General features: G+C 37.2%; 1 protein-coding gene across 1 annotated transcript; it reads left to right on the forward strand.

Moving 5' to 3' along the window:
* The first annotated feature begins 74 nt into the window (after positions 1–74).
* LOC113682399 (uncharacterized) lies at positions 75–2,219 on the forward strand. Its single transcript, XM_089204237.1, has 3 exons — positions 75–114; positions 402–527; positions 1,536–2,219. Exons 1-3 carry the CDS (start codon positions 75–77, stop codon positions 2,129–2,131), a joined length of 762 nt encoding a protein of 253 aa, XP_089060363.1. The 3' UTR covers positions 2,132–2,219.
* Positions 2,220–11,827: the final 9,608 nt, after the last annotated feature.

Genomic DNA, 11,827 nt, shown 5'->3' on the forward strand with positions numbered 1-11,827 from the left:
CTATACTGAAATTATTTGAGCCACGGTTGATTTCACTCGCAAAGTTGAGTAAATAATCTTCACCTTCCGTAGATATGCCTCGCCATCCAGGATTTAGCTCTGCATCACCAGAAAGTAAAAGTATCTGTGTAGTAGCCACAGAGTTTGCATAGTACAAAACTCTGCATGAACTCCAGGAACCCTTGCGTTTACAAAAACCGCCAGAAGTCGCGGGCTTGAAGTTGTTGTCGCCGGCAGGAGTCCGAAGACAAATAACGCCCTCAATTGCAGTACTTAGTGTTTCTGGTACAATCAAGGTAGTGTACTGATGAAGAGGATACTTAGCTGCATTATGGATGACATTTAGATGTGTTAAAACCAAGCCTAAAAGTAGAAAACCTCTTTGAACCTTGGAGCTACAGCAAAACGTGACCGCCATTATGCGACTAATTCCACATCTAATAAAGATTGCCCTGCCAGAACATTGAGAGATAGAAACACCAGAGAAATTGCTCAAGATCTTGCAGACAAAATCAAGGAAATTACAGGTAATGGACAGATATTAAATAATAATTCAAATGAAATGATGCACTTTTTTCTAAGATGGAATGTGTGAGTATCAGGTTAACGTCTTCTGCGCGTATTAGATGGTGGTTACAATCGTTCAGTGCTCAGATGCATTTATTATGCATTAGAAAAAGAAACAACATCTTATTACGGATGCCTCTACCCCTTGAAAATGTAGCTATACACACTCATGCTCTCCCACCACTACAGAGTGTGCCACTAAAGCATTCAGAGGTTCGTACACACCAGTGGTGAGATCGCTGGAGACCTTGCAGATACAATCAGAGACATTACAGGTGGAAGAAAGTCTAAAGTTGTTCTGCGCTTTTAGTTAAACGGAATAATCCCGATTGATCAAACACCTATCGTTTATTGTACTGGTAAACTCATGGAAAATTTTATCAAAATTCATATGGCAACCAGGTGGACAATCAAACATGGCTTGATGCTACTCTGATTTAGAGATTTAATGAATAAATAACCGATGACAGAAAAAGGCGGTCTTGTGCTCAAGGTGCTGCATGTCACACTGGAGGCAAAACATGCAGTCAGTTTTTGTACTTAGTGGTCAAGTTGATTCGTTTTACAGCAGAACAAACGACCAAACGTTTCAACAACGTCTGAGGCTGTTAAAACAGCCTTTTTGCGTACTTTATTGGCGATCTTATGTTTTTCCATACTTTTTTTCATTAATTTTTGTTGTTAAACATTTGTTGATTTGAATGTGGGAGGCGCGGTGGCTTTGCGGTCAGTGTGCTGGATTCTAAGTCGATAAGCTGCGACTGGATGGGTTTTTTGACTCGAGTACAGAATGTTTTAAAACCATCTTTACATGCACTTAAGAGAAGAAGTTCTTTTGGTCCATTCTATCTATATAAAGAAAAAATTATACGAAGGATCCGTGACTCAAGCCACAAGAAATATTTATTCAATTTCCTTTCCTTATATATGTTCATTTCTTAGTGACTGTTTGCGAATCGTTTCAATAGGTACTCGGCCACATGTTGTGTACAACTTGCTGAGGAGATCAAAACTGGATGCCAACAGAGAAATCAATGAAGCAACTTTGAATATCCCAGACGCAATTACAGCCTATAACGACTACACCAATTTTATCAGCCAAGCAAAATTGGCCATTCCAGGGCGTGGCTTTCTCTTAGACATCCACGGCCAAACACATCAACCTGAGAGGACGGAGCTGGGATATCTCATTTCCAAACTCCGGCTCGTGCGCAAATCCTACAACATGAAGTACACTTCCATCAGAAGCCTTGGGAAATACTGGTGTAAAGGCAACAACACTTGCTTTCAAGATTTCGTCCAAGGAAATCGAGGTCTTGGATATTTTATGAATCAAGGACTGGATGCTGTACCCTCACCACTTGACGAGGATCCAGAGGGGGAAAAATTTTTCTCTGGCGGATATACGACCAGGCGCTACGGATCAAGATATGGAGGGAAAATTGACGCCATTCAGCTGGAACTGCCGATAGGGGTTCGTGACAAGTGGAATGGTGATGATGCTTTGAAAAATTCTTTCGCTAAAGCTATCGTCCAATTTTATCAGACGAATTACGAAGCGTAAAAAAGCTGAAACGTTTTGTTTCGTGTAATTTGTAAAAGGATCCTTCCGTGATTAATAAACTCCTTATTTACACTACTTTCAACTTTTTCTTTGTGGGAAGTGAGGGAAGGGGCGGGGGAGGCCAAATGTTTACAGTGCTTAACGCTTGAATAAACTGACAAATTTCGTCTATCACAGCTCAAACTTGTGGAAAAAAAAATCGGTAATTGGAGCAAGTAATGAATGTCTTCCGCATACATTAAAACTTTCAGGATAGGATAACAACGACGTTTTCCTAGTGAAGTGAAATTTACTACAATTGAACAGATTTTCTTTTTCTTATACGTTACAATATAGAAATAATTTTTATTTGTTTTAACGGTTTTCAAATATGGTGGTCACTTTCGTTTAGTCATGTTTCGCCGACAAATATGCCACAACATTCTAAATTCAGTTTACCTACTCTTACGACTACTGTAGCTCGTTGCACCGTGAGGTTGGTCACTTAATTAATAATAAATAACTCAAAGCCCAAGTTTATTTCTCCTTGTGTGATAGAATCAGCACTTTTTATTCATTTTGCGTATTTTCAACTTGTTTTTCCCTTCATGAGAGAGTGTTAATGGACTAATATCACGCCTTTTTTCCTTCACCGGTAAATTACAGTGCGTCATCATCATCTTTGTGTTCTTTTGTTACCCTCCCATCGTAAGAAAATAACGATCAATTATTCATTTATTCGAGCAATTTCAAAATGAGACCTCAAATATTTCACTATTCATTACAGAGATCTATTCCCTTCAATGATACCAGTCTTAAATTAGATCTTTTCGTGTGTCAGAGTATTTACTGGACACATGCATAGTATTCCTATTAGCACATGCATAGTATTCCTAGTATTGAATTAAGTTATATCTTAGTTGATGTCTAACAAAGGTGATATTAAAGTGGCACTGAAAAAATACTTCGTCGGCAAAGACCAAATGAAATTCAAAGTTGAAATCTTTTAATTAGGTTGATTTTCTTTACGTCAAAAAAAACATTGCTGAGTAACTTCGACTCACGCCATCTTCAAACACTGACTTTAAAGAGCTAGTTTAATAACTTAGAGAAGGCTCATCACAACTAAGATGACAACAGCTTGGCACCTTACAAACGACTTGAAAAAAAAATAATAACTATTCACCAACGGACCAAAGAAAACAAACCAACCTTACCGACTGATCAAAACTGACTAATCAATGGACGATGGCCATTTGAGTCTGATAATCACCTTACTGCAAAACTGACAAATCACTTTCAAAAACCAAAGTTGTAACATTGGACTTTGTAAACAATTGTTCACACGGCTCTGTTGACTTCTGCTCAGGCCATTCTACTGTTCCCGACAACAAACCTTTTCGGGAACACTTTCACCCGCGCGATCATACTTTAAGGTTGACAACTGAATGATAACAGGTGAAAACGTTGACCAAAAACATATAGTTTCAATTGAAAATTCATCAGTCGGTATCAACTGTGTTAAAATGGAAGTTTAGCAACTTTTATTCAAAAAGCGAAGTATTTTGTTTTGCACAAACGAAGCAAGAATTTGTACCACACTGAAATCTTATATTACATCCGTTACTCCTGGTGAACCACTCGGCTCTTGTGGTCCTGGGTACTATCAAACTTGACAAACTTTTTTGAAAGTGAGTTATTAAAAAAAGCCAAGTGAAGTAGGTAGAGTGTATTTCTGATTTAAACAAGATTTCCCACACTATGAGAACATTATGACTGGTCTTTTGAATTCAGAAACATAGTTCAATGTCTTATAAAAATATTTCGATGAATCCTGTGATACATTTGAGACTGGCGGCTTTAAGATCTTTTACTTCAAAAAAGACATGGCAGGTTAGAAGCCTATAAAAAATGATTGGTTAAAAAACAAACTTTAAATTGAACAAATTGATCACAACTTGGGGATAAATTTAATATTTTGATTAGATACTCTATAGTTTGCTGTGCTGCTTTTTCATTAGGAACCTTCCATACATCCGTCTTGTGCAAAAAAATTTGAGTATAAAAAATTTTTTTAGTCAGAAATTATTTTGAAAGAAACGAAACGGAATTTTTTAGAGTGTTTTTGACTTTTATTATGAGTGAAAAAGAAATTGGCGATTACTTTTCAATGCTTTTTGCACGAGTTGCTGTCGGATTATTTTTTGGCGGAAATATTCAGGGAAGTCTTGTTAATTTTTGCCAAAAAGAGTCGCCAAGGGAAATTCAAATGTGCAAATTTGTCCAAATTTCCCGCCAAAAGTCTTAAGTATATACAGGAAAAGTTTTTCTTGGCACCTTTTTATCAATTTAATTTAAAATTAGTTAATTAATTAGCTTACAGACAAAAACAAAAGAATTTTTTTGAATATGAAACTTTTGGTGTTTATTGAGTGTCAATAAAAGATGACACAAAAACTGATTACTTTATTGGCTTTTCAAATAGTAGATGTGAATAATCAAGAAAAAAACAAATAAATAGTTTATTAGCGAAGTATGACATATTTGGACTTAATTTTTTAAAAATTATTTGGACTTAATTTTTTAAAAATTGGTGCATGCGTATTTTGGCGGGAAAATTCGCCACGTTTGAACAGATTTTACTAACAGAGTAATGTGGCGTAATTATTCTCTAATGAATGGCTTTGCTAAAAGTTATGAAATCAACCTGTAAATTTCATAACTTCGTTCCCAGTGAACATCTTTCAATCATTAAACTTAAGACTATTTTTCTTTGTTGCTCTACCAGTGTTAACCCTTTAACTCCCAGAAATGATTAACATGTATCTTCTCCCTATAATATCCATCCATAATTCAGAAAATAAGTAAAGAGAAAACTCAAAAGCATCAGGTTAAAATTGTTGTCTTGATCTCACACCAAATTCTCATAACTAATTTACAAGGAAATGTGTAGCAGCTAGAGGGGAGAATTGGCAATCAAGGAATGGGAGTGAAAAGGTTAAGCAAAGCCATTTGCTACTGAGTCACCGAGATTTGAATTAAGGTGGCAGTAAATACTTTACAGTTTCTATGCTGGGGTGAATAAGTACAATTATAAAATAATTCAAATAGTACGCGCGCTCTGATTGGCCATAAAACCATTTTACATGAGCGTATGTAAACACGGTTTTCGTTCCTCTTTCATCAGTTATTTTATAAAAGAAATGTAAAATGGTTTCCGTGTTTACATAGCCTGATGTAAACACGCGGGAGGTTGGGAGAACACTCGATAAGCTAGAAACCACTCCGCTTCGGGTCGTGGTTTCCTACGCATATCTCGTGTTCTCCCAACCTCCCGCGTGTTTACATCAGACTTTGTAAACACGGAAACCATTTTACGTTTTTTCACTAACAAATTAAGTCGGATTCAAAATATTCAACACAGGAATAGACTAAAAAGTGCATAATGAATATAACTTACATATAAACTGGATCCCCAAACCAATGTGTACACTTGAATGGAATCTTTTATTTCTACGAGCAAATGGTACTCTCCTTTTTCCCCATCCACGATGTTCCCTATAAGAAATTAAAAACCACTTTGAGATTTAAGAATGAATTCCACAAATGGAGACATATTAAATTTTAAAGCATACTCTTACAATTTTTTTCAGCCTCAAGAGTTCAAACAGTTGATAATTGGACTCTACGATGTTTCTAGAATCACGTCCAACAATTTTTTCATCGGTTGATGATAAACTGTTGAAGAACCATGAAATACAAACGTCAAATTTTGGAGCCTATTTTTTTAGATTTGGTCTCGGTCTTACGAGTTCAGGAATCTCCGAAATTTTCATTGAATCACGTTCAGAAAAGTTCGATCCGAGTTGCCTATAAACAAAATTAAAGAGAAAAATATCAATTTTTTACTCTTAGTCGATTGCTTTCAGCCTTAAGTACTCAAATTAGAAAACAATGGGCTGAAGTACTGTAATACACCGTGCTGATGAACTTCTGTTAAAGCAATTAGAGAGGCAAAACTCAACTTTTGATCTTACTGTTCGAATACTGTTAGAATGAAATCAAGCTTTCTATTAGTTGGAGGCAAATTAAGAAACAAACCTCAATTCAGGGAACATAATTTTCCAATTTGTTTTTAGCCCTAAGACCTCATACATTTTTAACGTTAGTCTCTAAGATTTTCATTGAGATCACGGTGAAAAAAAAAAGATCTATGTTAGGTGATGATAAACTCAGGAAGCAATTTGAGAAACAGTTCACTGCCTTCAAAGTTAACGCCTTTTTTAACATCTTATGACCCTCGTTCTGGCATTTTATTTTACCACAGCTACAGAGTACCTTGGAAGAGAATTCCCTGGCACAGTATCTGTTGTAAGCGCTCCTTTTTATACCAGTTCAGTTTTGAATAAGATTTTCATCCCAACAAATTTAATGTTCTGTTCGTTGCTTTGGGCAGCATTATTTCTATTTGAAGTTCACAAATGTAGTAGTCTTTATGTGAAACCAAGCTAGTTTCAGACAATCATTTTTTAAAGTAAAGTAAAGTAAAAGTAAAGTTGTGTCATCGACACCATTTTAACAATTAATCCCTAAACTTAGAACTTGAAGTTAATTTGAAAGACTAAACCGTTGCTACGGTAACTTAGTAGGTCCGGTGGAGAGTGATAACATGCATAATGATAACAAGGTAATAAATTGACACTGGTGACACAGACAAAAAGTACTCATGGTAGAATTAATTCGTCAAACGAGCATTGCTGAAAGCAACTGATGCCACCTCAATCGGAAAGAGCTCCACGAAATTAGACAGTGAAGAGATTGATTCATTACTTAATTTGAAGTTTTCCTCATTATTGACAGAGCTAGTTTCAAACTGCAAATATTCTGTAAATTTGGGTCAAATCATTTAACGCAGACGAATATTCCTTGATAGCTAATTTCTTATAAAAAGCCTATCATCTAACCTTGTTAGACTTAATAAGAAGAACTGTCATGGCGGTTGCCACCGAGGATTTGTCCTATACTGTGCTATGAGCAGTATGCTCATCCTTCTTACATTCGATTCGGTAAATTAAATTTACAAAGGTCACAACGAGAAAGGTGAACACGGCATTATCATCCAAATGTATCTTTCCGAGGGTAATTTACCTGAAGAGATGTCATGACAAATTGGAAAGCATGAATCCTCGACATGGTATCTGAACCACTTGGTCCAACATAACAGAAACTCGCCGACTTGGACAGAACAGACATTATCCGGGTTGTAGGGTGGAAATGAAGTGTTTCTTGACTCCATAGAAGCTATAGGAAAGACGCTCAAATTTCTTGTAGTTCGTACGCTTTTCCACGTGAAAGACCGAGCGCTTATATGAATATTAGTTTGGAAAATTATTTGTTATTCAAATGAGTTTCCCGACTTCAAAGGCGGGTTCAAAATAATCGATACCGAGTTCTCCGGGTCTGTTCCGTTCAGTTATGAAACTAGGTAGAATGCCTCTCCTTAGACAGAGATTCAATTTAAATAAAGAAGTTGTAATTTTATAAATAGCAAATAGAACTTACCCTTAGAAAATTTTGTCTGAAAAGCATTTTTTTTTTAATAGAGAGAGAGAGAGAGAGAGATTAAGATGCAAACTTGAGTTTCCTCGGAAGAAAGGGCAGATAAAAAGACACCACTGAAAACGTTACATATGCCTTTGTAGAATTGTTCACTTTTTGTTTGGGTCGCGTGACATTAGGCGTGTCCTAATGACGTCATCAACATGCTCCTGCTTATTTTCTACATCAACTTCCAAAGTTAGTCCAATAACAACAAAATGACGTCTAGTTGCAGCCAACATAATTTTCCATGGCGAGGGCCTGAAAAGATGGTGGTCAGGTCCTTGCTAGTTATCTGTTCTACAGGTTTTGTAAAAAAATGCAATAGGAGGAACAAAGCCTACCCATTTTCCAGCTGGTAAAGTGTACATTCCACATCCTGCCTTTTTCCTGCGCTTGATCGATTCCTAGTTGTTCAAATAAAGTGATGTATCTGATGAAATAACCATCTATCATTCTGACTGAGGCCATCGTCTCTTTTAAGACCTTGAAGCCCTTTTTTTTCGATCTCGCGCACATTTCCTCTTAGTTTGGGGGATCTACAAGGCTGTACTTTAACTGAAAGATGAAGCGAAAGGAAGGGAAAACCACCTTCATAAATTTAGCTTCTAGCCTGACACGACAGCTATATATAACAAGTATTAATATTGATCTCTCTATGTGCCCACATAAAAATTTCCGCATTTGTCTCTACCCCTCAGATATTTAAATGGGAGACAGTAGCACGACTCTGGGGACAGGACGAAACCTAGGAAGGGTGGCGGTGGGGTTTAATCCAAGTTCAATGCATGAATATCAAAATGGAGTGACAGAGTGAATTATAGGTCCATAACTTAACCTCATACTAAGGCTAATGAACCGATCAATTCGAAGCCTCAGGCCACCCGCGCGCATTTGACCGTCGTCCATGCCCAAGAGGAGGAGAATTTTAACTTTGCCCGGAAATGTCTTTCCAAAGGATTATAAGTGTTATGTCTTTAAATACGGAGGTGTTTAGGCGAATAGTTCACTTTCGCGAGGGAAATGTCTCAGAGGAAAAGGTCTGCAAGGTTTATTTCTTAAAGGTTGTTTAATGAGTGAAACATGAGGAGCTTTGGCCCCGAAAAAAATTCGCAGCATGCATTCTACGGAGGCGCTATATTTCTGTCATCAGTGTAGAGAATTACATCAACGTTTGCGTTCGGTAGGTGTCTGTGCGGTTACTTAAACCTATTGATTATAAGTTAAAGGTTCACCTAATTATTAATACTACATCTATGCTCGAATTTCAATTACGAAAACACAAGAAATCTGGCATTAAAATCACTTGGCGCGATCTTATCATGGCGGCTGAAGTCTTCGATCGTTCGGCTGAGCTTTCTATAGTTACGGGATCCAATCTCGACCCCAAAAAGTCCTGGTATGTGCTAACGAAAAGTTAATGTGAAATCAGGCCGAAAGCTTTTCATAGAAACGAATTGTTTCGTCGATTCCGTGATGACCACAATACGTTCTGTCCCGCCAGCAGGTCTTTAGCGCGCCAACAAAGGCTGTTCGTTCAACGCCAGGTCACCAAATAACATGCATGTTATATCTTCAATTGGTCTCTGTGCCGGATTAATTAGACAGGGAGAAATCCAACAGATGGATTCGCAAGGTCTCAAAATATAATCTTATCGTTGATGCGGTAAATCAAACCGCCCTCGACCGTACACTTTAGGCGGGAAACGCCTCCAGTCGAAATATCATGGGAAATTGCAATGATGTCAGTCAAGAATAGCCGAGCTTGACAAAGACATTCGAGAACTAGTAAAGGATAATAATTATATAAGTTAATGGTGGATGCCTCAACTTTCAGTCAAAAGAAAGAGTCCAGACAAAGAGCGGTCTCCTGATATAAATAAGTGGGAATTCAATTTTTCGTGCCATCTTGGGTGGTGTATACCTGAGGATTACCTCTAATCTCTTGCATACCCTCTTGGGTAGTGTATACCTGAGGGTTATTTAAATCTCTTGCATACCCTCTTGAGTAGTGTATACCTGAGGATTAATTTTTAATATCTTCTATACCCTCTTGGGTAGTGTAGACCTGAGGGTTATTTTAATCTCTTGCATACCCTCTTGGGTAGTGTGTACCTGAGGGTTATTTTTAATCTCTTCTATACCCTCTTAGGTAGTGTATATCTGAGGGTTATTTTTAATCTCTTGCATACCCTCTTGGGTAGTGAATACCTGAGGGTTAGTTTTAATCTCTTCTATACCCTCTTGGGTAGTATATACCTGAGGGTTATTTTTAGTCTCTTGCATGCCCTCTTGGGTAGTGTATACCTGCTGAGGGTTATTCTTAATCTCTCCTATACCCTCTTGGGTAGTGTATACCTGAGGGTTATTTTTAACATTGAATGTGCAGCCAGGTAAAATGCATAAAAAATTTTTTCCGAGGCAAAGCTCATCATGCACTGTTGCTGATTTTGCCTGTTACACAAAACTTTAGGTGGGATGTTGGAACACAAAGTTTTCCCCATGGAATGGGATTTTAAACAAACCAATCTACAAAGGTTTGATTGCCTTGGGAGTTGCCTGGGAGGAATGTTGAAGCCTTGAATTGATCAACGCATGAAACCATACCATGAGGTAGAAAGGAAATCATGTAATAAATGATCGCAAATAAATGTTATCAAAGTTTATAGTAAAGTCAATGGCCACCAAGTTTTTAGAAAAAGTGACAGAAAAGGTCATGAGTGATCACAGGTGACTCTGATTCAGAGCACCATTTGCTTCTGAGACAAGGATTGAGGGGGGGGGGGTCTTCCTTGTAATAGACTAAGGGGGAAGTGCTGCTGGATGGGGTTGCACTTTTCATCACTTGATTGACCAATATGGGGTCACACTTTTATAAGAGTTCTTAGACTGGGGTCACACATTTTTGGGATTTTTAGGGAAAGAAAATTCTGGTAAGCAGAGATTCAAAAATGGGAAGATTCACAGTTCAAAATTTGTTACTGTATTACCAAAGGTGACTAAGACAGAGTCTATAGTTGGGCAAAGAATATGGGGTATGGGTTCTGGGCAGCCAGTTGCATATACCCAGAAAAAAATCGATCCATGTACCTCCCTTACTCCCCCCTCCCCCCACTTCCCTGGCAAGGAGTAGGTTTTCAGTCAAAGGAAGTTTAGGCTGCTTGGCTGGATCTAATTACAAATAATTAAGAATTAAATTACATATGTTTTTGTTAACAATGATATCCTCTCAGAATCACCGTTTGAAAAAGATGTTCTCAGTATCTACACAAGAGGCTGTAACTGCCGTAAAATTTGAACAAACAGGAAACTTAAAATGAATTTTTCCTGCGACCATAACACTAATCTAAAATTGATTTGCGACTAATAGCAATTATTCAATTGTTCCTCTCAAGTTCACAATTCAGCTAGTTTCTTTGATTTGTTACAAATTTCAGTTGTCTTAATATGTTTTGTAACCCTCTATACCTCATATTCTCTATACTCTTCTCCATACATTTCCTTTAGTGCTGTCAAGAAGAATTTATTTAACAATCAAAGCTTCATAGGTTAGAAATCATTTCCATTATTCTCATGTTCCTAATGAATGATTCAGAAGTATTGATGTAAGGAGAAATTAAATGCTGATCTTTCCTAGGGTTCAAAGGGTTTACAGGATGTCCCTATCCCATGCCTGTAATGGGGAGAAGCATGAGAAAAAAAAAATGGAACACAGAGAGATGGAATTAGGGGAAACCCTTTATTGCAGGCTCCTTGATTTCAAATTGGATCCTTGACTTTGATAAGTTTTTATTTCCTTTAGGATGGCAGCTCTGTTTCTTGTTTTTAAGGTAGTGTTGATTTACATCTGTATACTACTTAATGATTTGAAAAAAAGTGTGAGAGATCCATATAAGGACATATATGTAATAGGAAAATATTTATTCAAGGATGAGGAAGGAAAGATATGCATACCAGTAACAATACACAGAGCTCCATGTGCCAAAAAAAGCGTAAAAGGGAAGTAAGAAAATTGAAGTACACTGGGTTTCAGCAGCCCATTACTTAATAATGGGCTCCTGGTTTCAGCCAGTGTTACATATGTTTGCATGATTGAAATGATCACCTATCTATCTTGAT

Source organism: Pocillopora damicornis, chromosome 4 (assembly GCF_964200805.1).
Source record: "Pocillopora damicornis chromosome 4, jaPocDami1.2, whole genome shotgun sequence".
Taxonomy (NCBI): Eukaryota; Metazoa; Cnidaria; class Anthozoa; order Scleractinia; family Pocilloporidae; genus Pocillopora; species Pocillopora damicornis.